Source organism: Schistocerca serialis, chromosome 2 (genome assembly GCF_023864345.2).
Source record: "Schistocerca serialis cubense isolate TAMUIC-IGC-003099 chromosome 2, iqSchSeri2.2, whole genome shotgun sequence".
NCBI classification, from domain to species: Eukaryota; Metazoa; Arthropoda; class Insecta; order Orthoptera; family Acrididae; genus Schistocerca; species Schistocerca serialis.
In genome coordinates, this window is record NC_064639.1 from 602828191 (window position 1) to 602855851 (window position 27661).

Sequence of the window (27661 nt, forward strand, 5' to 3'; positions counted from 1 at the left end):
GTGGATGACTTCACACTTTCCACAATTTTGAGCCAATTTCTACTTTTTGCTTCATACAAATGCCTTGTTTAAATTGTTTTGCAAATTGTTTTGATCATCTGTTGACTTTATAAGATGGTAGATGACAGCATCGTATGCAAACATCTAATACGGCTGCTCAGATTGTCTCCTAAATCATTGACATAGATCAGGAACAGGAGAGGACCTCTTCCTTGGGGAGTACCAGATATTGCTTCTGTTTTACTCGATGACTTTCCATCAGTTACTGCGAACAGTGACCTTTCCGACAGGAAGTCACGGATCCAGTCACATGACCAATATGATACACCAAAGGCATGCAATTTGATTAGATGTAAAATTGCTGAGCCTTGCATATGAATCAAGAATACTAATTACTTGAGACTTACTTTTCAGGAATTTTGCATTAATGCAAAGAATCCCTCCTTTTACCAGAAAGGTAAGATAAAGATCTCTTTTAAACTCTCTGATTACTATTGCTTGTGTTTTGTTTGTGTGTTCTGGACCTCCTTGGGTCAACACAGTGTTAGTCATCTAGTCTAAAGCTAGAAGAGTTGTACCACGTCTTAGAAATCTTGTCCAACTTGGCGGGCTGGACTACAGTTCATATACATTTATATCTGTTCTCTGTAAACCACTCTGAAGAACATGGCAGAGGCACCATGCCATTGTAGCAGTTATTGGGGTTCCTACCCTTCCATTCACATAAGGAGTGCAGGAAGAATGATTGTTTAAAGGCTTCTGTGCATGTTGTAATTAGTTGAATCTTATACTCATGATCTCTAAGTGAGTAATATTTTGGAGGTTGTAATATATTCCTAGACTTATCATTTAAAGCTGGTTCTCGAAACTTTGTAAGTAGGCTTTGTTGGGATAGTTTGTGTCTATCTTCAGGAGTCTGCCAGTTCCGGTTCTTCAGCATCTCTATAAGTCTCCCATGGGTCAAACAAACCTTTGATCATTCATGCTGTCCTTCACTGTACTCGTTCAGTATCCTCTGTGAGTCCTATTTGGTAAGAGTCCCACACACTTGAGCAATAGTCTACAATGGCACTTACTTACTTACTCACTGGTCATACCGGACTCTAGAGTCCATTACTGCAGCAACGTATTTTCGCCATCTGTCCCTGTCTTGGGCTATTTCCTTCCATTCACTTTCAATACCTAGGCTCCTCAAATCGGCCTTCACATTGTCCTCCCATCTACGCCTCGGTCTCCCCACAGGTCGTTTTCCCTCTAGGTGCCTGCCCTACCAGTACTCTGCGCGCTGCCCTGCCCTCATCCATTCGAGCTACGTGACTCGCCCATCGGAGCCTACATGATTTAATGATACTGATTATGTCAGGGCTTGAATAGAGTTTGTGAACCTCTTCGTTATGCAGTTTTCGCCACTCTCCGCTAATGTCATCCCTTTTTGCTCCGAAAATTTTCCTCAAAATTTTGTTTTCAAATACTCGAAACAGCTTTTCATTTTGCACAATGAGAGACCAAGTCTCACACCCATACAGCATAACTGGTAGAATAATAGTTTTGTATATTCTAATCTTTAAATTCCTAGACAATATCCGTGATGAAAGTAATCTAGTAAGTGACAAGTAGCGTGCATTTCCCGCCCGTAATCTCTTCTTCAGTTCGGATTCAATCTCATTTCTCGAAGTGATGTTCACGCCTAGATACTTAAATGTGTTCACTTTTTCAAACTGCATGTCTCCAACTCTTAACATTTCCTGATCTACTGCTGTTGGCATTCTAGTAGTAACCAGGTATTTAGTTTTGTCTTCACTTGTCCTTAGACCTACATCTTCACTAGCCTTGATTAACGCATTCGCATTTGCTGTTACAGATTCTTTCCTATCGCTAATGATGTTTAGATCATCTGCATACCCTAATATCTTAATATTTCAATTTAACACCAAACCCTCTGAATTATCTGCTGCCATTTGTACAATATATTCTAGGACTAAGTTAAAAAGTAGTGGAGACAGGGCATCTCCCTGCTTAAGTCCGTTCTTTATTACAAATTCTTGTGACTCTAATTTCCCCACGCGTACTTTACCTTTTGTGTTTTTCAAACTCGCTTCTATAAGTCTAACATACTTCTTTGGTATTCCAAGTTCCAAAAGAATTCTGTACAATTTTGATTGCAATACTGAACCATATGCTTTTATAAAATCTATGAAAAGATTATGAACTGGTTTATTGTATTCCCATATCTTTTCCAAAATTTGACGCAGGGTGAATATTTGGTCTATAGTTGATCTGTTCCTCCGAAAGCCGGCTTGGTAATCCCCCCCACAATTTCATCTGCATATGGTGTAAGCCTGCTTAGCAGAATATTCAAGAAAATTTTGGAACGTACTGGTAATACTGATAATAATCCCTCTATAATTACTACAATCCATTTTGTCGCCCTTCTTAAAAATTGGGATCAGAATCGACTCCTGCCACTCTTCAGGTATCATCTCTGAGTTCCATACTTTAGTTATCACTTTGTGAACTACTTCCACCAATTTCTGTCCCCCATTTTTAACTAATTCTGCAGTTATGCAATCTGATAATGGTGCTTTATGGTTTTTCAATTTGTTGATTGCATCTCTTGCTTCCTTTAACATTGGCTCAGGTATCTGGGGTTCTGCTGTATGTATTTCGTACGCCTGCTCATTTCCTGCTTCCTGGTGTACATTTAATAGATGCTCAAAATACGCCCTCCATTTACTTAATATAGCACTGGGGTCTGTCAGTATTCCCCCAGCATCCCCTCGAAGTGCATTTGTCCTAGCCCTGAAGCCCTCTCTATACCCATTTATGTCTAGGTAAAGTTCCCTAATGTTTTTTGTTTTACTGTTTGTTTCCATTTTTGTAATTTGATTGTTCAAATAATCCCTCTTCTTTGCCCGTAGCCTACGACCAACTTCCCTTCTCAAGTTCAATACCTCCTCTCGTTTTCTGTCTCCCATTCTATCCTAATCTAATCGCGCTTTTCTCCTTTCCTCTACCAATTTCTTGCATTCCTCATCAAACCACTGTTTCCTCCTGTTCTTAATTGTACCTATTGTGACCTTCGCTGCCTCTTTGATATTATTCCTCACAGTGATCCACTGTTTATTTACATCCTCGTCTTGATCTTCGTGTGTCCTGAGAGCATCAAACCTATTTGAAATTTTTATCATGTACCTTCTTCTAAAGTTTTCAACATTTAGCTTGTCAGTGTCGAAACTAACAAGTTCTGCTTTGTGATACCTCAATGTTGCTGAAGATAGCCATTGGTGAACTTTGGCAATTACAAGAAAATGATCAGAATCGCAGTCTGCTCCCCTGAAAGTCCTAACATTTTCTATACTAGTGTGCCATCTCCGATCTACAAGAACATGATCAATTTGGTTTCGGGTGTGTCCATCTGGAGAGACCCAAGTTGCTTTATGAATGACCTTCCTTTTGAAATATGTGCTCTCAACAATCATGTCTTTTGAAACAGCAAAATTAACCACTCTTGTGCCATTATCATTCGAAATGTTATGCAAACTTTCCTTCCCAATTGCAGGCCGGAATGCTTCCTCCTTCCCTATCTTCGCATTAAAATCACCTGTGATTAATTTTGTATCATATGAGGAGAACTCGTCCCACAGTTGATCTAGTTCTTCATAAAAGCTGTCTTTAACAACCTCTTCAGTGTCCTCAGTTGGTGCATGTACATTAACTACTACTAGTCTATTCCACCTGCCGGACAACACTATAACTGATAGTCAGTCACTAATGAACCTTATATCTCTGATTGTGTGAAGCACTTTTCTCTGTACTGCGAAACCTGTTCCGAAACTGTGAGCTTTCCGCACCTCCATAAAACATGTATAGTTACCCCTCCTTATGCTACCCTCCCCCTACCACCGAGTTTCTTGAATACCTGTAATGTCTACATTGTATCTATCTAATTCGTCTAATAATGTCTGGAACGTTCCTGGCCTGTTCAAACTTTTAATGTTCCATGTTCCCAACCTAAAGTTCCTTTTGGCCTGAATCTCTTCGAAGTAGGTTCCGCCTGGAGATCCGAATGGGAACCTAGTTTACCTCCGGAATATTTTACTTCGTAGGGACCCATGCACATTAATGTTACTGATTCTTGATGAATAGATTTGATAGTAAGAGAATAAGAAACAGGGATGGTTCATCACGCCATCGCCTGCATTCTACAGTGGCACACATGAGTAATTTGGAAGCAATCTCCTTTGTAGACTAATTGCATTTCCCCATTATTCCACCAATATACCAAAGTCTATATGTATACTAAGATGGTATCTGTTCTTTCGGACATACCATCTTAGTATATATATAGTTAAGGCTCACTGGCCACTTGACCATCTTCATCTTCTGTGCGAATGCACAAACAGTGCCCGAACTCTTACGGGAATCGGCAGTGCGCCGCGAGTAATGAGTATAATGGGGGGGGGGGGGGGGGCACTACAAAAGTAGTGCGGGACAATACGTTGAGAATGTGGGTTTCACGGGAGGCGTGCCAGAGATAAATCCCTGCTGTCGCTCTACCCTCTGTGTCCTCGGTGGCTCAGATGGATGGAGCGTCTGCCATATAAGCAGGAGATCCCGGGTTCAAGTCCCGCTCAGGGCACACATTTTCTTCTGTCCCCGTTGACTTATGTCAACGCCTGTAAGTAGCTAACGGTGTTCATTTCATTGTAATTTCATTCTAACGAGCTGCATGGTCACCGATGGTTCGGACATGTCCGAAAGAACAGATACCATCTTAGTATATATATAGTTAAGGCTCACCAGCCACTTCACCATCTTCTTCTTCTGTGCGAATGCACAAACAGTGCCTGAACTCTTATGGGAATCGGCAACGCGCCGCGAGTAATGAGTATAATGGGCGGGGGCACTACGACTGTAGTGCGGGACAATACGTTGAGAATGTGGGTTTCGCAGGAGGCACGCCAGAGATAAATCCCTGCAGTCATGCTATCCTCTGTGTCCTCGGTGGCTCAGATGGATAGAGCGTCTGCCATGCAAGCAGGAGATCCCGGGTTCGAGTCCCACTCGGGGCACACATTTTCATCTGTCCCCGTTGACGTATGTCAATGCCTGTAAGCAGCTAACGGTGTTCATTTCATTGTAATTTCATACCAAAGTCCTACCACCTGCTTTAAATGTGACTGAGCCCATGTGATTATTCCATTTCGTATCCCTACAAAGTGTTACTTCCAGGTATTTGAATGAGTTGGCTGAGTCCAACTGTGATTCATTGATATTATAGTCACAGGATTTTCCTTTTGTGAAGTGCAGAATTGTACATTTCTGAACATTTCAAACAAATTACCCATCTTTGCATCACTTTATAAAACTTCAAAGATCAGACTAAATATTTATGCAGCTTCTTCGAGACAGTACTTCATTACAGGTAACTGCATCACCTGCAAACAGTCTGAGGTTACTATTAACATTGTCCGCATGGTCATTAATATCATGAACAGCAAGGGTCCCAACACACTTCCCTGAGCCTCACCCGTAGTTACTTCTGCATATGATGATGACCCTCCATCTGAGATAACTTTCCGCATCCTCCCTACCAATACATCCCCAATCTAGTCACAATTTTTGCTTGATACTTAATATGATCATGCTTTTGACAGTAAACACAGTTATGGTACAGAGTCAAATTCTTTTCGGAAATCAAGAAATACTGCATCTACCTGACTTGCCTTGATCCAGATCTTTCCTTATGTCATTAGAGAAAAGTGTGAGTTGGGTTTTGCATGGTTGATGTTTGTGCAATCCTTGCTGATTGGAGTGGAGGAGGTCATTCTATTTGAGAAGTCTCACTTTGTTTGAGTTCAGAAAAAGTTCTAAGATTCTACAACAAATCAGTATCAAAGTTCTCTCCTTTTTTGCTATCACGCTCTCGCCCCCCACCACCCACCCTTGTGCATCTCCCTCCATCTAACCTCTCGGTTGCACCCAACTTCCCTACTCTCTTTACACCTTGTCCATCTATGCTCCCACAAGCAGCACTTTACTGTCCCCACCCCTACCCCACCATCCCTCCCCTTCCCTGCCGCAGCCTCCTCCTTAGCCTCCTTCCCCCATCACGCACTTCTGCTCGCAGTGTGGCCTGAGCAGCCAGAGAGACTGGTGTGTGAGTTGCATTTGTGTGTGTGTCTGTGTGTATATTGTCTATCTCTGACGAAGGCCTTTTCGTCCAAAAGCTCACTTTCTGCCATTCTTTTTGTTGTGCCAATGTGCGACTGAACATCTCCGCCATGTAGCGAGTAGCAACTACGCGTTTCATAATATTCCTTCAAATCAGTATCAAGGATATTGGATCGTAGTTTTGTGGATCACTTCTGCTACCCTTCTTGTAGCTGGGAATGGCTTGTGCTTGCTTCCAACTACTGGGCACAGTTTTTTGTTCAAGGTATCTGGGCACACTTTTTTGTTCACGGTATCTATGCTAGAGTATAGTTAGAAAAGAGGCAGTCCATTGGGCCCTGGAGCTTTGTTCAATTTTAACAGTTTCAGCTGTTTCTCAACACCACTAACACTTATTTCACTAAGTGCTTCAGTGGCACGAGGAGTAAGTTGGAGCAGCTCTCCTGGGTTTTTCCTTTGTAAAGAAATATTTGAAAACTGAGATAAGAATTTCAGCATTGGTTTCCTGTTTTAGCTTTTGCTTTGGTGCACTTAATTTCAGTTCCTGTCTTATTTGCTAGGGACTGGATACTAACTTTGGTGCTATTAACAGCCTTTATAGATGATCAGAATTTATTTGGGTTTTGTGAAAGATCATTCGACAGTATTCTGCTAGGGTAGTCATTGAAGGATTCACACATTGCTCTCTTGACAACCAAACACATTTAATCAGCTTCTCTCTATCCATATTCCTATGCTTTGTTTTACACCTGTCATGTAGTAATGTCCATATGTTTAATGTTGTAACCGCGACCAGAATGGTTGTGGGGTTGCCGAGAACGCAGCATGGCGGGACTAAACGGGGGAGGCCTGCGAGCAAACAAACGAATGGGAAAGGACGGACACAGGTGATCGAGCAAGACCTTACAAACAACAACATGCAAGAAGCAACGGGATCACAAGCGACAATCTAACAAATCCACAATGTTCACTCATACACAGAAACAAAGTAATGTAAACACGTTGTCTGTAGGCGAGATGTTGATAGACACATGCAAATATCAGACTGCGTAGCTGAGCAAAAGGCAGGCGCTTAAATACAGGATAGGGTACGTTTGTATTGGCTGCTGGGGACACGTTATACATGGGCCAGGAATGTGCGCAGCCACGGCTTACGGTGCGACGGCTGCAGAGACCTCTAGTGCTAATTGAGGTCTACATCTACATACATATTCCGCAATCCACCATACGGTGCATGGCGGAGGGTACCTCGTACCACAACTAGCATCTTCTCTCCCTGTTCCACTCCCAAACAGAATGAGGGAAAAATGACCGCTTATATGCCTCTGTACGAGCCCTAGTCTCTCTTATCTTATCTTGGTGGTCTTTCCACGAAATGTAAGTTGGCGGCAGTAAAATTGTACTGCAGTCAGTCTCAAATGCTGGTTCTCTAAATTTCCTCAGTAGCAATTCACGAAAAGAATGTCTCCTTTTCTCTAGAGACTCCCACCCGAGTTCCTGAATCATTTCCGTAACACTTGCATGATGATCAAACCTACCAGTAACAAATCTAGCAACCCGCTTCTGAATTGATTCTATGTCCTCCCTCAATCTGACCTAATAGGGATCCCCAAAGGCTCGAGCAGTACTCAAGAATAGGTCGTATTAGTGTTTTATAAGCGGTCTCCTTTACAGATGAACCACACCTTCCCAAAATTCTACCAATGAACCGAAGACGACTATCTCCCTTCTCCACAACTGCCATTACATGCTTGTCCCACTTCATATCGCTCTGCAGTGTTATGCCCAAATATTTAATCGACGTGACTGTGTCAAGCGCTACACTACTAATGGAGTATTCAAACATTACAGGATTCTTTTTCCTATTGATCTGCATTAATTTACATTTATTTATATTTAGAGTTAGCTGCCATTCTTTACACCAATCACAAATCCTGTCCAAGTCATCTTGAATCCTCCTACAGTCACTCAACGACGACACCTTCCCGTACATCACAGCATCATCAGCAAACAGCCACACATTGCTATCCACACTATCCAAAAGATCATTTATGTAGATAGAAAACAACATCGGACCTACCACACTTCCCTGGGGCACTCCAGATGATACCTTCACCTCCTATGAACACTCACCATCGAGGTCAACGTACTGGGTTCTATTACTTAAGAAATCTTCGAGCCACTCACATATTTGGGAACCAATCCCATATGCTTGTACCTTAGTTAGGAGTCTGCAGTGGGGCACCGAGTCAAACGCTTTCCGGAAGTCAAGGAATATGGCATCCGTCTGATACCCTTCATCCATGGTTCGCAAGATATAATGTGAAAAAAGGGCGAGTTGCGTTTCATAGGAGAGATGCTTTCTAAAGCCATGCTGATGCATGGACAGCAACTTCTCTGTCTCAAGGAAATTCATTATATTTGAACTGAGAATATGTTCGAGGATCCTGCAACAAACCGATGTTAAGGATATTGGTCTGTAATTTTGAGGATCTGTCCTTCTACCCTTCTTATATACAGGCGTCACCTGCGCTTTTTTCTGTCGCTCGGGACTTTATGTTGGGCAAGAGATTCGCGATAAATGCAAGCTAAGTAAGGAGCCAATGTTTTAGAGTACTCTCTGTAAAACCGAATTGGAATCCCATCAGGACCTGGCGATTTATTTATTTTCAACCCATTCAGCTGCTTCACAACCCCAGGGATGCCTATCACTATATCCTCTATACGGGAATCTATACGAAACTCAAACGGCAGTATGTTCGTACGATCCTCCTGCATGAAAGATTTCTCAAATGCTAAATTTAAAATTTCAGCTTTCGTTTTGCTGTCCTCCATTGCCAGGCCAGACTGATCAGTGAGTGACTGGATGGAAGCCTTCGACCCGCTTACAGATTTTACGTAAGACCAGAATTTCCTTGGGTTTTCAGCAAGGTCTTTTGCTAAGGTATGATGGTGGTAGTGGTTGAATGCTTCACGCGTTGCTCTTTTTACAGCAGCACGAATCTCTACTAACTTTTGCCTGTCCTCATTCTCCCGATCTTTCTTGTACCGTGAGTACAACTGCCTTTGCTTCCTGAGCGTTCTCCGAATTGCGCTGTTAAACCACGGTGGGTCTTTTCCATCTGTAACCCACTTTTTTGGCATATTCTTGTCCAATGCGTGATTTGCAATATGTTTAAAATTTGCCCATAATTATTCCACGTCCATCGTGTCCATGACAGCTGACCCGGAGGTCAAGAGGCCAGCGCAGCGGAGGGAGCCACCGATCCACCTGGAGGCATGGAGGCAGCGCAGGGGAGGGGGGGGGGGGGCAGTGGCGGCGGCGGCAATTCGATGTCCACGTCTGAACTGAAGGAGGTAGCAGAGGAGGAGGTGGCAGCGGAAGACCCATGGGGTCACGAGGGCGGAGCTGGTTATGATGGTGGCACTCCAACCCTTTCGATATCTGCACAGAAGTCACATACCACCCATGGGCCGCGATGACCATGGCGGGCATCCAACCCGCCTTGTGCCCGTACACCCGGGCCCGCACGGCTGTGCCGGGGACGTAATACTGAGAGGACCGGGAATGGGGGCGGGAGGAGGACGGCATCAGCAAATGGAGCAGGGTCCGCAGCTGTCGCCCATGGAGGAGCACCGCTGGACTACATCCATCAATTGGCATCATGCGATAGGTGCTCAAAAACAGGATGAGGGCCGACATGGTTGGAGATGTTTTGACTGCCTTCATCAACTGTTGTTTAAATGTGCAGACAAGCTTCTCTGTCACGCCATTGGAGGAAGGGTGAAAAGGTGGGCTATTGATATGTTTGATAGCGTTGGCCAGAAAGAAGTTGTGGAAAGAGGATGCCGTGAATTGGGGGCCATTATCAGAGACTAATGTGTGAGGCAGCCCCTCTATGGTGAGAACTTGGGCCAGGGTCGTGAATGTGGCCTCCATGGTGGTGGACGCCATGCGGATGACATACGAGTATTTGGAGTAGGCATCAATGATAAGTAACCACATGGATCCCAAAAATAGGCCCGCAAAATCGAGATGGATGCGATCCCAGGGCTGGCGAGGCTCAGGCCAGGGTGTAAATGACTGAGGGGGGGCTTACCTGATGACACTCACACACAACGCACTGACGGACCAGGCGGTCAATATCACCATCGATGCCAGGCCAATACACGTGCTGGCAGGCCAAAACTTTCATGCAGAACAAACGCCAGTACCCACGGTGTAACAATCTGAGCGAGCACTTGATGCCGTAAATCCAGAGGGATGGGCATCCGACTCCATGGCCAACAGAAGGACATCATTGACCATGGAGAGCCTGTGGGACAGGTGGCACCAGGGGATGAAATTGGTCTGCATCCGACGAGTAATATAGGAGGGCCACCTGTGGACCATGTAGCAGAGAACCGTCCGCAGGATAGGGTCTCGGCGTGTAGCCATGGCAGTGTGAGCAGCCATAAAAGGCAGATCGTCCAGTGCATCCCGGTGGGCGGAATCAATGTGAAAGCAGAGGACCTCCTGTTGGTCAAACGCAGGATCGGGTCCTGCTGGGAGACGTGACAAAGCATGGCGGGCACTGGGATGGATGGTGTAAGCATAATTTAGTAAAAATAACACCCAGGGCGGAAGACGTTGAGCCGTCCTCTAGGTGAGAGTGGGGTCCGAAAAGGGTAATTAAAGGTTTATGGTCTGTCTGGAGGGTGACCTTTGCCCCAAAGAGATAGGTGTGAAATTTTTGGATGGCGAACATGATCACCAGGGCCTCCTTTTCAAGCTGGGAGTAGTTCCATTGTGTGGGGGTCAACGTCTTAGATGCGTAAGTGATGGGCTGTTCTGAGCCGTTGGCATTCTGATGCGCGAGGATGGCCCCAATGCCATATGCCGACACATCATCTGCCACAATCAAGGGGCGATCCAGAGAGAAGGGAGTAAGGCAAGGGGCAGTCTTCAGCATCACCTTTAAACGGAGAAAAGCATGGTCACAGGCAGGAGTTCAATCAAAAGGCACCTGTTTGTGACTCAAGTGATTGAGGGTTTGAGCAATGGAGGCACCCCGGGGCAAGAACTTTAAGTAATAAGTAACCTTGCCCAAAAACACCTGGAAGTTCTTGGGACGAGGAAGCGCCTCAGTGGCCACGACATTACGATCCGAAGGGCGAATGCCATCTTTGCTACGCCAGTGGCCTAAGTATTCCAATTCCGGTTGAAAAAAACAACACTTGTCCAGCCGACAGTGTAAACCTGCAGATTGCAGAGATTGAAATAAGGCACTGAGGTTTTGCAAATGTTCCTGGCGGGAACGCCCAGTGACCAAGATGTCATCCAGGTAATTCACGCAGTCAGGGATAGGCTGTGTAAGCTGCTCCAGAAGCCACTGGAAAATGGCTGGCACTGAAGAGATATCAAATGGAAGGTGCTTGTACTTGTAAAATGCGAACGGCATATTGATAACCAAGATGTTCTGGGAATCGGCATCAAAGGGTAACTGGTGGCATGCCTCAGCCATGTCGATCTTTGAAAAGTACTCTCCCCCGGCAAGCTTGGGCAGAAGGTCTTTCTGTCGGGGAATGGGGTAAATGTCTACAAGGGACTGAGCATTGACAGTAGTGCCGAAGTCCTCACACATCCGAAGGGACCCATTGGGTTTCCGTATGACCACCAATGGTGTCGCCCAGGCACTGTATGTCACAGACCCTAGAATGCCAGCGGCCTGGAGCCGATCAAGTTCCTGGTTGACTGCCGGTCGTAAGATCACCGGAAGGGGTTGGGCCTAGAAAAAGCGAGGCTGCACATCTGGCTGAAGTATGATGTGCACCTGAAAATCGGAAGCACATCCGACGTCCGTTGCAAACAACGACGCAAAAGTGGAGCACATATCGTCTCCAAGTCCTGAAAAGGAACAGCCGTGGAAATGACCTCAACTTCATTGGAAATTGAAAAGCCAAATATTTGAAACACATCCAGGCCAAAAATATTTGAAGCCAACAGATGGTCAACAACAAAGAGAGTAAGGAGCTGGGGAACACATTTGTATGTCGCCTGAACGACGGAGTGCCCACGAAGGGGAATGGAACCATCTCAATAAGCGACCAAACGCCGAGAGGGGGGAGACAACTCAGGAGAGCCCAGTCGGGTATATGTCGCCATATTAATCAGGGAGCCCAGTGTTGACCTGAAAACTGGCCTCCTCAGTGAAAAGGCGGAGCGTGAGAAAAAGCTTCTGCACTGAAGGGTCATCCTGTGGGATGACCGATTGCAGAGCATGGACGATATCTTGAGGCCCAGGAGGGGCAGGACTGGAGCGAGTCAAGCGACTACGACAAACCGATCGGATGTGACTCTCCTTGTTACACAGCGTGCATGTTTTCCAGCGGTGGGGACAATCAGCTCGAGAATGTGTGGTAAAGCACTGTGGGCAATATGGAAGTGGGCCTCACGACTGGCGACGAGGGGCAACTGGAGGCGCCGATGCCATAGAGACATCTGACAAAGAGGAGTCCCAACGGCGCTGGCCTCTGTCGGCTGGGCCACGCAACGTCGTGAGGATGGAACCCACCGAGATGCCTCGATCGCCGCCAGTTGCGGCCGCACCATGAGACGCTCGTTAGCCACTTGAGCAATTTCAAAGGAGTGGGCAATGCGGAGAATCTCTTCCAAGGAGGAGTTATCGAGTTTCAATGCCACAGTGCAGGCCTCAGGATCGGGAGCCAGCTGAATCACCACATCCCGGATCAGGGAGTCTGCATACGAAGCCCACTGCTGATTGGTGCACGTAAAATCCCATTGACAGCTGAGACCCTGAAAGTCCGGGACCCAGGAATAATACGACTGACAAGGCTGTTTATGATACTGGCGGAACTCTGTCGAGAGGTGATCATGTGCTAGTGTTGGGAATAATAGTTTGTCAGCAAAAGGCATATCTCCTGGAAAGAGAGAGCCACAGGATCGGACAATGGTGCCAACTTGCGGAGAAGAAAGAACATGCCTCGGGAAGCCCAAGACAAAAACAGTGACTGCTGCAAGGAGTCATCCATGACTTGAAGAGCTGTGAAATGTTGTTTCAGCCAATGTAAGTATGTTTCCTAGTCTTCTTTAGCGTCATTAAATGGGGGGAACGATATCGGACGTGGGAAAGCGTCGGACACCTGATGACTCGAAAGCTGTTGTGGCAGTGCATCCCTTGCATCAACTTTGTCCATTAGCAACCACAGCGACTGCTGTAAAATGTCTAACTGGAGCTGCTGCTGTTTCATGAGCTGCTTCTGTTTCCCCAGAAGACAGACCAACTTTGCCTCCATGCCAACAACTATCACCGTTTACCTAGTCGCCAAAAATGTTGTAACCGCCACCGGAACAGTCGCGGGGTTGTTGAGAATGAAGTGCGGTGGGACCAAACAGGGGTGGCCCATGAGCAAACAAATGAATGGGAAAGGATGGTCATGAGCAACGGCAGACGACCAAGCAAGATCTTACAAACAACACCACACAAGAAGCAACGGGCTCACAAGTGACAAACTAATGAATCCACAACGTCCACTTGTACACGGAAACAAAGTAACGTAAACACGCTATCTGTAGGTGAGATGTTGATATACACATGCGAATATCGGACTACCTAGCTGAGCGAGAGGCAAGCGCTTAAATACAGGATAGGGTATGTCTGTATTGGCTGCTGGGACCACGTGCTCCACCATGGCGCCCTCACCTTATATGCGGGCCAGGAACGTGTGCAGTCATGCCTTGCGCTGCGACAGCTGCAGAGACCTCTAGTGGTAATCGAGGCCCATGCTGTCTGGCATGGATTCGAAACCCGCAGTGCTTGGTACCAGATTTAGAAATTTCTTTACTCTACTGTATGTCATGGAGGGTTGCTCCCATTATGAAATGTTCTACCAGGTACATATCTATCCAGAGCCTGGCCAACTATCCTTTTAAGCGTCCTATTGGAGGGGGCTTTCCTGGGATACATAAGCCTTCAGCCCTAGTTTACTAACATTGTTGACATCTTTGCCGTGTTGACTCTTGGTGAAGCTGGCCTGTTAAAATTTGTGGAATCTCTAAATACATTCTCCCAATTAAATTTCACATGGTCCTGTTCCGAATCCCATGCCACTTTCCTTGATGTTGACTTCATCCCACTGAGGGTCAGCTGCACTTTTTTATTCACATTGCATCTACTAACAAACAACAGTACTTACAGTTTGACAGTTGCCATCCTTTCCACTTCAAACTTCCCTCCCATACAGCCTTGGCATTCAAGGCCTATGTACTTGTTCAGATGCTGACTCTATGGCCATACACCACAATTCTCACCTCAGCCCTCACTGGAAGTAATTATCCCACCAGCTTAATTCAAAAGCAGATTCCCTGGGCCAACACACCCAATCCTGCTATTGCTGATGCCTCCAAAAAACAGCGTAGGATTATACCTCTTATCACCCAGAATTCTCCCGGCCTTGAATGTATTACTTTAAATAGGCTACAGCTTCCCAAAATTGTGCCCTGGAATGAAGTCCATTCTGCATGAGGTTTTGCCCACCACACATAGAATAGCTTTCCGTCCCTCTCTCAATCCTCATAATATCCTTGTCAGACCCTAGGTTGCTTCTGTACCCGTTTGCCATGTGAGGTTGGGCTTTGTCATGCAAAAACGAAAGTTTGGATGTCAGCTTTCCTTGACGTTTATGAACTGCTCTTCTAAGGCTGTGCAGAGTTTGACAGTACCGGGCAGAATTTATGGTTGCTCCGTGTTCGATAAAATCAATAAGAAGCACACCTTGCCTATCCCAAAACATTGTCGCCCCAATTACCTTGCTGACAAGGTTTGCAAACATTTTCTTGGTTTTTGGGGGGACGTTGTGTGCCCTCATTCCATGGACTGTAATTTTGTCTCACAATTGACATGTTTCACCCATGTCTTGTCACTGGTTAAGATTTGATCCAGTAATGAATCACCATATTAATGGTAGGCCTCCAGAAATGTCAACCTTGCCCCCATTCGCTGTTCTTTATGGTGCTCTGCAAGCATTTTGGGCACCCATTGTGCACAAAATTTGTGGTAGCCAGGCTTTTGAGTGACAATGTCAAACAACAAAATCCGTGAAACTTGTGGGAAAGAAAGTGAAAGCTCTGTTATTGTGAAGCGATGGTTTTCACGAATAGTTTCATCAACTTTAGCGACTAGATCGCCAGTCACAATGCTTGGGTGTCCATTCTTCTCTTCATCAAGAATGCAGGTTCGGCCATTTTTAAACTGAATGCACCATTTTCGGACGGAACATTCACTCATTATGTTGTTTCTGTACACTTCACACAGTTCACGATAAACTTCTATTGGTTTTAGGTTTTTTGCCAACAAAAGCCATATCACAGACCACACCTCACAACTGGCAGAATTTTCAGTTGCAGCGCACATTTCAAATTCAAATATCAAAATAACCAGATGCACGGAGACATTTCTGCTGTCACACATGGATGCCGACTAAGCTGCCAAGTACACACGCACCAAAATATATGCGATCGGTGTGTGCCTAGCAGCGTCCGGTGGAAACGTTCCCTACTTTCTGAATAGCCCTCGTATTTTCCTACCTGTCTACCTGCTCCCACCTCTACTACATACAATGTACTTAGCTTTTCCCTCTTATTAACTTGTGCGTGATGTTTTGTCATTAATATCTGTCATGCATATTATCCTGTCTTCCATTTTTAAGCTCTCAAGTTTCCAAATATTGTCTTGTGCAGTCCCCAATAATCGGTCTTTCCTTCTCATCCTGTCTGGTAATTCTCTCCTGACCCAGGGTTCTGGATGACTTTGCTGAACTCTCCCCATTTCCTAGATCTCACCAGTTCTTTTCCTTCATCACTGTTCTTTCCCTTTCAATGCTTCTATGAGAAGAAAGAGCCTCTGGCTCTGAAAGCTTGCAAATTTCAGTACCTTTATATGTTTTTTCTCCTGCTGTTTCTGGGTGGGTAGACTTTTGATATATACAATCACATTATATGTTCAAAGCTTCTACTTTAATACTTCAAAAAAACAGTTATCTTATTTTGCTTTTGGTATACTGTCAAAAATTTTGAAAATAATGGAAGCACCTCTGCATGAACGTGTTCCTGTGTTGAGGTATTCTCTATTTTAGTGTGTGATTCTCCCTAAGCTTTGCAGTTAACTATGTGCCCTTGTCTCCACAAAAGGGGTTTATCAAAATCATCTTTGAAGTTGTGTGGTTAAATGAGGTGCCACTTATTTTTTTAAATTTCTAATTATCATTATCCAACATGCTCTCAGTGAACATTTTTCACTTGCACACACTTTGTAATTCTGAGGTTAATGTGTAACTTGATCCACTTTCCTTAAGGCTCTTCTTCATGATGGAAGCTACAGAAAACAATGTGTAAATGAATTGAAGTTAACAACTTGAAATGCATCATACTGTATTAATAAAATCATGTTTTACTAATTATGAATGTCAACTTGTTTTTTGTTCTCTTGCAAATTATATCACGACTTTTAATGTGTATGGAAAATCAAATGACAGATTGAGCTGAAAGGAACTGAAGCGTTATGAACCGTTTTTCATGAAAACAAATATTTATTAAGCTATTTTTACATTTTTATAGCTCATAAATGACAAGTCAGAAGAACATAAAACTAATTAAGTCATACATAAAATTATCACACTATAAAGATTTCATGAAACTGCTTTGTCAGAAGGAATTATGTTGGTTGTAAAATTCACAGAAAGTTTCAGTAGTGAACCAAGCAGAAGAGTCATAACTGTGGAAACACTTTACACCTTCAGAGCTTATCTGGCAGTGTTTTATTTGGCAAATATTGTCGAGCAAATGTGGTGTATGTTTCCTTGTACCTATCCTCCCTGTATTGTCAACTTGAACTATGAATTTCTTCCAGTGTGGCTGCCTATTTCTGTAAACAAAACACTTTGGTATTAATTATTGACTAAACCATTGACCAAACAAAGAAATTGAAGAGGAATTTTTATATGCAAATTATCTGTACTTCCTGTAAGTGATGCTTCTGTATACATAAAAAAATCACCACACATATGTGTGTGTGTGTGTGTGTGTGTGTGTGAGAGAGAGAGAGAGAGATAGAGAGAGAGAGAGAGAGAGAGAGAGAGAAATTTACTTGTATTGTAACTGTAGTCCCCTTAAGTTTTGGGGAAAAGATTGTATACAATATTTTAATGATAATTAAGTTTTCCCTCCGTGATTTCATCTGACAGATATATTTCGTGATAGTGATCATGCCACACATGATGGTGTAACAACTCAAACACATACAGAGTACCACTTGGAGGAGTCTGATTTTGTGAAAGTCAACTGCATATCAAGTAAAGGTTACACGTAAGTTCCATATTCCACAACTATTATTTAAATAATTTCATTCAAAATAGTTTTACTGGACTATATATTTTATGAATAATTTGTTGAAAACATGCTTTACCTAATTACTTATAGCACAAATTATCAGTAAACATAAGCTTTACATTTGAGCAATATAGATGAATAAATCTTGTAGAGGGCTTTTCCAGCAGCCTCATGGACATTTGCCGTAAAATAATGCAAGAAAAAAATTGAAACTCTGCATATAAGACAGATGAGATATATTACCAATTTACCAAAATATAAAAGATAACCAACCAGAGAAGGGATTATTGACAACAGTAAAATACAGCCTTAAACTGTCTAGCTTTTGAAACATTAGAAATAATTCAGTTGTTGAAAGGAAAGAAAAAATCAGAAAAACATCAAAAACATGGGAAGAAATTTCTTTCAAAAATTGTGGTGGAGTAGGCAAATGCTGCAGATAATGAGGTTTCCCTAACAGTGGATTATAATAGACAAAATTCAAATGTGAAAATGTATTGTAAGATAGAGATTATAGCTAAAAACTAAGTAAACCACAAGATGCAAATATAAAACAAAACAAAATAGATGAAGGAAGAAATAGGCACAAAATAAGAAAGAGAAGGACTAAAAAAGTGATAAAGGTGGAAAAGAGGATATAATTAATGGAGTGTATTTCCTGGAAGGTGACAGGATGTGAAAATATGTTAGAAAGAAAGTTCATTTCTCTAGAGTTCAGGAAAACTAATGTTGGTTGGGTGCAGCAAGCACTCAAGTCCCTTAAATCATGCTCTAGATAAAGCTCAGCGCTAAATTCCTTCAGGAAATGTCAGGGTGATTCCTTTGCAAGGGCGCAGCTGACTTCCTTCCCCGTCCTTGATACATTCCAAGCTTGCGCTCCATCTCTAATGATCTCAATGTCAATGGGTATTGAAAACTAATCTTCCTTCCTTCCTTCCTTCCTTCCTTCCTTTCCTCCTTCCCTTTTGCTGGTCAACACTAGCATTCACTCCAGGCTCTTCCCTGATTTATTTGTTGTTCTGCTGTGTTGACTAGTATTCCTGAGCATGCATATCACCATTGCTCACTGAACAGCCTTTAATCTTAATTCAGATCTCAATGCCATAACGTGAAACTAGTGATGCAAACTGACTGTTCCCGTTTTTGACATACTGGAAGACCCTATTTGGCTTACCAAACAAATTCTAGGTGCTCTTAGATGTATTTCCTTTCCTTTCCATTCCATCAACTCATTCTTTTTTGTTGTATTTATTGAAGCAAATTTGGTGCCCAACATCCAAGGTAGCAGGAAGTTAACTTCCCACTACAGAATATTCCTTGCTGTAAAAGGTAGATGGCTTGCATGCTTTGTGATGTATGTGATCATAGGGTATGATCTCTAAAACAATTAATATGGATGATAAAACATGAAACATGTAATAAAAATTTATTAAAAGGATGGAATTCTACTCACCACATAGAGGCGGTGTTGAGTTGCTGAGGCAAAATAAGAATGCTAGAAACACACGCACACACACACGCACACACACACACACACACACACACACACACACACACACACACACAAAAATCGTCCACATGCAGTGGCACTAGTGCAGCTGTGTCTGATGGCTAGCTCTTGCAAAGATCTCAATAATTCTGAAAGAAAGTCATGTACTCCAAGGGTCTTGTTTCTATTTAGTTCTTTCAGTACTCTGTCAAATTTTTCTGACAGCGGTATATCTTCCATCTCATCTTTGCCCACTTCCTCTTCTCTTTCTATAATATTGTCCTCAAGTCTGTTTCCCCCATATAGGTGCTGTATATATTCCTCCCAGATTTCACTTGTCAGGTGCTTAATACTGATTTGCCATCTGAGCTCTTAAAATTCATACAGTTGCTTCTCTTTTCTTGAAAGAGCTCTTTCATTTTTCAACAATGTAGGAAAAGCTAGGTTGCTATTTACCATAAAGAAGACACATTAAGCTGCAGACAGGCACAATTAAGACACTCACACAGAGCTCTTGGCCACAGCTTTCATCAGCAAAAGAGAAATGTACACTGTTCACGCAAGCAAGCACACCTCATGCACACATAACCGTCACCTTGAGCATCCTAGGCTGGACTCCAATTTTTCTATGGACAGCATCTGCCTTTCCCCTAGTTATGCACGCTTCTACAACCTTGCATTTGTCTGCCAGCCATTCCTACTTTGCCATATCTCATTTTTTAATGAAAAAAGTCATTTTGTTATGACCTTATATTCTTTTTCGCCTCCTTCGTTTGCTGAATTTTTATATTTTCTACTTTCAGCAGTTAAATTCTATATCTTTTTATTATCAAGGGATTTATTCTAGTCCTTGTCTTTTTATGTGTGTAATCCTCTGCTGCCCTCATTATTTCATCTCTTAAAGCTAACCATTTCCCTTCTATTGCATTCCTTTCCCCTGTTTCAGTTAAGTGTTGCCTAATACTGCTCCTGAAATCTCAGTAACCTCTGGTCATTTCAATTTATGCAGGTTCTGTCTGCTCAGTTTCCTAACATTTGGAGTTTCCATTGGTATTAATCTGCAGTTTGTAACAAATAAATTACGGTCAATCCACATCAGCCACTGGAGATGTCTTGTAGCTTAAAATCTGGTTTCTGAATCTCTGTTTTACCATTATATTGTGTGTAATCACATTAATGTTATCACGTGCTCAGATGATCACCTTTTGTAGTGTGGAGCACTGTGAGATGTGCAGGAAGGTCATCAGTGAGGTTCTAGAAGACACAGACAGGGCTGTGGAGCCAGTGCTGTGGCCAGCTGTGCTAGGTTTCTTGGTTGAGGATCTATGGCAAGTACGAGGTGTGATAAAAATAACAGGAATATTTTTAATTTCATAAGCTTTATGTATCTGATTTTCAAAGCTTTTTTAACTTGTTTTTTGACAGTTGAAAAGGTTTCACCTGTTTTCGAGTGCATGGCGTATTTTTACTTATGAGAAAGAGGGGTCAAAGAATTTGCATTAAATTTTGGTTGAAAAAGGAATAAAATGCAGCACTGCATTTGAAATGTTGACTGTGGCTTTTGGCAAATCTGTTATGACAACGACTAGAGTTTTCAAGTGGTATAGACATTTCAAAAAGAGTCAGGAAGATGTTGAAGATGATGACTGTCTGGTTGCCCTAGCACATCAGTTATTGATGACAATGTGGAAAAAGTAAAAAAAAAAAAATTTGATTCTGGAAAATCACCATCAGCTAGGTTGCTAATGATGTTGGCATCTACCTTGGCTTGTGCCAAACGATTTTTTTACTATTTTAATTTTTTAAAAAATGTTTCGGGCGTGAAACGCGTAGCAGCAAAGTGTGTTCGGAATTGTTGAATTTTGATCAAAAATGACATTGTGTAGACATAGCTCAGGAATTGCAGAATGAAGTTGACAATGATCCAGAACTTCTAATGAAAGTTATAACAACTGACAGAACATATATGGGCATGATGTCGAAACCAAGACCCAACTGTCCCAATGGAAACTGCCTGAAGAGTCAATACCAAAACAATGCAAGAAGTTTGATCACATGTGAAGGTTCTTCACGCTGTTTTCTTCGATTACAGTGGGATAGTGTGTCATTAGTTTCTACCTTAAGGTTGTATGGTCAGTAAGGAATATTACCTGGGAGTGCAGTTTGCCTGAAGCAATTTGGAGAAAACAACCGGAGCTGTGGCAAAACCAGTCTTGGAAATTGCATCACAATAATGCTCCCGCTCGTACCTCAATTCTTGTTCAACCCACAATTATGCCAAGAAAAAACAAACTGCATGTAGTAGTGAGCATGATCCCCAAGGATAGATTGATACTTGTGTTGATCCATTGTGCCTTCCAGAATGATGAGATAACCCAGGAAATGCCCTCCAACCTGGACCCTTCCCACAATTGTTCCAGAGTATTTGCTTTCAGACATTTCACACTGCACACTCCAATGACTGTCTCTCTGAGGGAACATAAAAGATGTTATCAGCAGTCAGCATGTGCGCATGAACCAGCTGTCTGCTGTGGAGACCCGTACACACAAACATTCGCTGGATGGTCATTGTCGAATTCTAGTCCCCAACACAATTAAATTTCTGTCTCCATTAACTGCCTTGATAATTTCCTTTACCTCATTATGTTTCTTTCAATCTCTTCATATGAGTGGATAGTTCACATATAAACTTCTACTACAGTGATGGGTTTTGGCTTTGTGTCTGTTTTGGATACTATTATGTGTTCACAATGTTGTTCATAGTAGCTTATGTGTATTCCTGTTTTCTTATTCACTATTTGGCCTATTCCTGCCCCACACTTCAGTAATTCCGACTACAACTAACTTCACCATATCCCATTTCGCTTTTTCAGTTCTCTAATGTACCCATCTAATTAAGGGATCTAGCATTCCAGACTCCAATCTGTAGAATGCCAGACCCCAATGATGACTCTTCCTGAGTAGCCTCTAACTGGATACCTGAATGGGGGCTATTTTATGTCTGTAGTATTTTACTGAAAAGGACGCCATAATCATAAATCCATACAGTAAGTCTGCATGCCCTTGGGGAAAAAAAATTACTGCTATATTTTCGAATTGGTTTCACTGTTCGCAGAATCAGCACAGCAAGGCCATGTTGGCTAATGTTACAAGGCCACATCAGTCAATCATCCTGACTGTTGCTCCTGCAACTACCGAAAAGGCTGCTGCCACTCTTCTGGCCATGGGTTAGTCTGGCCTTTCTACAGATAGCCCTCAAATGTTGTAGCACCTGTGATACTGCAATCTGTGTTGTTGGAGCACTCAAGCCAACTTACCTAGGCAAGTGCTGTAGCTCATGGGACGTGAATTGATGTATTACTCTATTAACTGGCTGTTTAGATCAAGGAGGCTTATCATTGGGCGATGATGGGTGAACATTAACATGAGTTCTGTTTTGTTATGCTGAAGTTACTCGAGATGAAGTGCTGGTGAAATTAGGAGGTAGTCCAAAAATATGTTCCGTTACAGTATGCATTTTGAGCAATGTGAGGTTGAGTGAAAATAATGTGAAATGACTGGTTGCATTATCTTATAGCTACAGTGTCAGTATTGTGTACCCTTAAGAGATAAGTTTTATTTAAGAAGAAAATATACTTGTATCAAATTTTTCAAAGTTGAACATTTTTTTGCAGTGATTCTTAATTTGTTGTAGATGGCACAGTGTTTTGGCAGGAATACGCCATGATCAAGATGTTTTGGATCGCACTGGTTGGGATAAACTACCACATGATGCTCTCAGACTGAATGTTCTGATGTTTGGATTTGACTCATTGTCTCACAATATGTTCATCAGAAAAATGCCACAGTCTTATAAGTTTCTTACTGAAAACCTGAATGCAATTGAACTACATGGATATAATATTGTTGGAGATGGAACACCACAAGCACTCATCCCTATTCTTACAGGTATTTGTAGTGAAGCACCTTCTATCATAGTAATTAAAGCTGCCTTTCTAACTTTTGTAATATGTGAAATATGACTTGTGTTTTAAGAAGCTTATACAACATCGGTATAACATTTTTGATCGTTTGTGTATGAATGTTTGAAGTCCCAGTCCATTTATATCTCCACCATACAAACATACACACTTTCTCTCTCTCTCTCTCTCTCTCTCTCTCTCTCTCTCTCACACACACACACACACACACACACACACACACACACACAAAGACAATTAGGTAAATCTCCTGACATTAACTGCTTTGAAAGGTAGAAACCAGGAACACTTTGCTGCTACAGTTAATCGTATCATAATTTGGACATTTTCAGAGAATGCAAAGTTGATAGTATTTATCAGAAAATTGGCAGTCAGTCACTGGAATCGTTCAAAACCTTCAGATCTCAATGAGCTCCTCTCCAGAACAGTTTAATATTGAACAATTGTTAAATTCTACCATGGGAATGCAGACCCCATTTTAAGATTTTTGAAATAATCCTAACAAATTGTAATTCATATATGAAACATGTTGTTTACAAAACGCTTGTTTGCCCAGATCTTGAGCATCATTCATCAGACTGGACTCTTCTCAATGTAGATTAATGGATGAGAGAACAAAGATTCACAGAATATCTACACAATTCATGACTAGTTTATTTATTGAGCATGAGAGTGTTACATAAATGCTCAACAAACTTTGTGGGATACTTTACACCAAAGACATTGCTCATCACAGATATCTTTACCCATAAAGGTCAAAAAGTCCAGAGCGAGTCATGAAACACACTATTTCCTGTGACATAAATTATTTGCCAGGTGGTGCCAAGTATAACGAAATAAAAATAAGAAGAAAAGTATAGAACAAAGAAAAATTTTGTTGAGAAAACTAATAAATTATGAGATGGAATTGCTGCCAATACTTATTTTCAGCAGGTGTAAAGTGTAGTGGTGCTTCCTCCTTCCTCTTTGCCTATGCCTGTCCTCACTACAGGTGGGATCCTCTTATCCTAGTGTCTGGGTGATCTGCTCTTCCTTTTAAACATTTTCCAAAGTATCCTGCTCTCCTCTCAGAGGAAAGAACTAATATTTCTGGAAGCTAGGAAGTCTCTCGTAATTTACTAGCAAAGAAATAATGTTAGAAAAAATTTTACTGTGTATTGCAATCCACCTCCAAATGGGGATCACAGGAATACCAATTAACATTACAATAACTTTTTACTTTGAATGCCAAGCAGCAAAACTGTCAATCGTCGTCATTCTTGTGAGGCCTTATTCCCACGGCAGTGCGGGGTCGGCCTTGTCACTATTGATTTGGCAGTGTTAGTGGCAGAGGGTGGCCGGATACCCTTCCTGCCACCACCCCGAACCCCCTGGGATAGAATTAGTGTACCCCAGCTGTCTGCGTCTAGTGTAAGATATGGGATAATGTGAACATGTTTCAAATGTCTGCGAGGGTAGCTGAGAGCGCTAATGCACTGCTTCCTTGACTCGGGTAGGCATGCTGGTCCCGAATCGAATCCGCCCAATGGATTAACAACAAGGGCTGATATGCCGGCCAGCCTGGATGTAACTGAGGCGGAACGTGGGGACCAGCTCGGTATTTACCTAGTGGGATGTGGAAAACTGCCCAAAAACCACATCCAGGCTGGCTGGCATACCGGCCCTTGTCGTTAATCCACCAGGCAGATTCGATCTGGAGCCGGCACGCCTACCCGAGTCAAGGAAGCAGCGCATTATAGCTCGGCTAGCCTGGCGGGTAAGCAGCAAAACTGTCAATATATAACCATATATTATGTATACAGTACTGCTTCCTTGCATTTTTCTTGTAAACTTCACATTTTCTTTTCTTTCCCATTGCTGTACATTCAATCATATGTGTGGTTCTGAAAATTCTCATTGCTGCCTGAACATGTCATGTTAATGGTTTTATGTGTGAAAGATATGCACCTCACTTAAGGTTGGACAGAGATGGTGACTGAGCAAGATATACCCTTGCAACAAATTTTAAGAATTGAAGCATAGAAGTATTTTCATTTCCAAGTCAATGCATCTATTGCACTGGTTATCAGTTGAAAGTACCATTTATTTATCCAAATTCCGATCCAGTACTTCTACATATTCCAGTCAAGCCTGTCAGTACCTCCAGTGGACTTGTATTTTGCAGTCAATATAGACTGCAGAATTTGAATATACTTTTTTCCAGACTTGATCTATCACTTGCCGAGGGTTGTTGGTTGCAGTGTCTCATGATTAAACACTATGTTTACACCTTACTGCCAATATTTCTGTTTTAGTGTTGAATCTGTAATCATGGGTTCCTCTTTCTTTATTCTTCACGTTACTCTCACTTTCAGTGGGGTAATTATTCATTCTGTTTATATGATAGGTTCCTGTTGTTCATCTGATGAAAACATAAAAGAAGTTGTCGAAGTAGATTGTATGAAAAATCTGTATTTTGCTGTAAGGCAATCATCTGCAGTACTGGTGAGGCACGAAGCCCCATTAACTGAAACTTCAGTAGGATCACATGTATTTCTTTTTCTTTTTTTCTTTTTAGCAGAAACCACTTAAGGGAAAGCTCATGGCCATCTATCTGAGCCCAAATCTCACAATTAAAATGTTTCAGAAAGTGATGTCCATAGTACTGAACTAAACTGGTGTCCGAAATTAAAGTAACAAATGGAAAATTTGCAATATTGTGTTTATTTTACCACAAACAGTACAAACGGGCGATAGTAAAGTATTAACAATGTAAAGAATACAGAACGTAAAAAACTGCAGTATGCATAATGGTAGACAAAAATGTTCTTTGTTTTTTCCAACTTAATAGATTTGCACACACATTCCTACAGCTGGTCATGTGCTCAGTATGGGTGTGACCATCTCTGGTAGCAATACAGTCCTGAAAACGATGGGGCATGCTGTGAATGATATCGTAAATCTCACGTTGAGGCTGTAACTCCCATTCTTCCTGGACAGCTGCTCGTAATCCTTGGAGAGTGGTTGCTGACATGATCCTGTCTCCCTAGTGCACTCGAGACATGCTCTATGGGATTCAAATCGGGGAAAGCAAGCAGTCCATGCCGTGAATGCAATATCTTCAGTTTTCAAGAAAACATCAGCTGCTCTTGCTCCATGAGATCGATCATTATCATCCAGCAATACGAAGCCTGGGCACGCACCACCTCACAACCACCACACGAGGTCCCAAGACTTTGTCATGACACCTGATAGCAGTTACACCTTGCCAGTTCACCCGTACAATTTCTTGAGGAGGTGTTAATGTTGTCAACATAATCCTTGCCCACAACATTAGGGATCCTCCTCGATAGTGGCCTCTTACCATAATGTTTGGGTCCCAAAATCATGTTCCACATTTCCTCCAGATGCAAATGCATCAAGAATCACTCTCCAGACCAAATTGGGACTCATCTCTGAGAAAAAGATTGACCCACTGTTAGACTGCCCATCTGGCATGTTGATGACTCCACTCTAGACGTTCCCTTCTGTGAAGACGCATCAGAGGAGCATGTACAGCAGGTCTCCAACAATAAAGGTGACTTTTCAAAGCCTTTTGTACACCATTTGTCTCGATACGACATATCCAGGAACTGTGATTGCTGTGTACAGATGCGAGCTAAGTTGGTGACCCTTCACTCATAGCTCCAGGCTGTGTTGGCTTACGTCACACAGCTTGAGGCTGCTGCCAAGGGGCATCACTGTGGGGGGTCGGATGTGGGGATGTGAGGGACGTTGAGCACATCCCATGTGTCCCCCAGTCGGTCCACTGCCGTGGCCGCCTTGGGTACCGCCTGCACTGAGGTTGACCCCTCACCGGTGGTTGAGTGGGAGATCATTCCAAAGTTTGGCAGGCGGCAAAAGACTTTCTGAGGGGCGATTGTGGGGCCTCCCCCTGGTTCCTTTGACAAACAGGTTTTGGGTGTTATCTGTGGCTGACAAAGTCTCTAAACCAAATGCCATCGTCCACCCCGTTCCGAGAAAGCTTCTTGGGCTGCATGGTCTGGGCATTCACAGAGGATGGGTTTGATGGTAGTTGGGAGCTCCAATGTTAGGCGCGTAATGGGGCCCCATAGGAACGTGGCTGCCAAGGAGAGAAGGAAGAAGGAAGCCAGTGTGCACTCCGTGTGCATACCGGGAGTGGGGGATGAGTAATTCCGGATGTGGAAAGAGTGCTTCCAGATCCCATGAAGAGTACAGGGTGCAGCCAACTGCAGGTAGTGGCTCATGTCGGTACCAATGATGTGTGTCACTTTGGATCGGAGGAGATTCTATATGGTTTTGGGCGGCTAGCAGAAATTGTAAAGACTGCCAGTCGTGCTTGTGAGAATATGATGGAGCTCACCATCTGCAGCATCATCGATAGAACCAACTGTGGCCCTTTCGGTGCAGAGCCGAGTGCAGGGTCTGAATCAGAGGCTCAGGTGGTTCTGTGATAGTGTAGGCTGCAGATTCCTTGACTTGCGCCATCGATCAGTAGGTACCCGGGTTCCGCTTAATAGGTCAGGAGTCCACTACACACAGGAAGCGGCTACATGGGTAGCAGGGGCTGTGTGGTGTGGACTGGGCAAGTTTTTAGTTTAGAAGAGCTCAGGAAACCACAGAAAGGGTGTT

The 27661-nt window shown here is 43.0% G+C and overlaps 1 protein-coding gene across 2 annotated transcripts in view; it reads left to right on the forward strand.

The window, feature by feature from the left end:
- Positions 1–27661, forward strand: part of LOC126457643 (uncharacterized) — a 323891-nt gene that overhangs the window by 138428 nt on the left and 157802 nt on the right. For both annotated transcript variants that reach the window (XM_050094116.1, XM_050094117.1), the window contains exons 5-6: positions 17416–17536; positions 22744–22997. In XM_050094116.1, coding sequence (XP_049950073.1) covers positions 17416–17536; positions 22744–22997 — 375 coding nt within the window. The remainder of the gene's footprint in view (positions 1–17415; positions 17537–22743; positions 22998–27661) is intronic.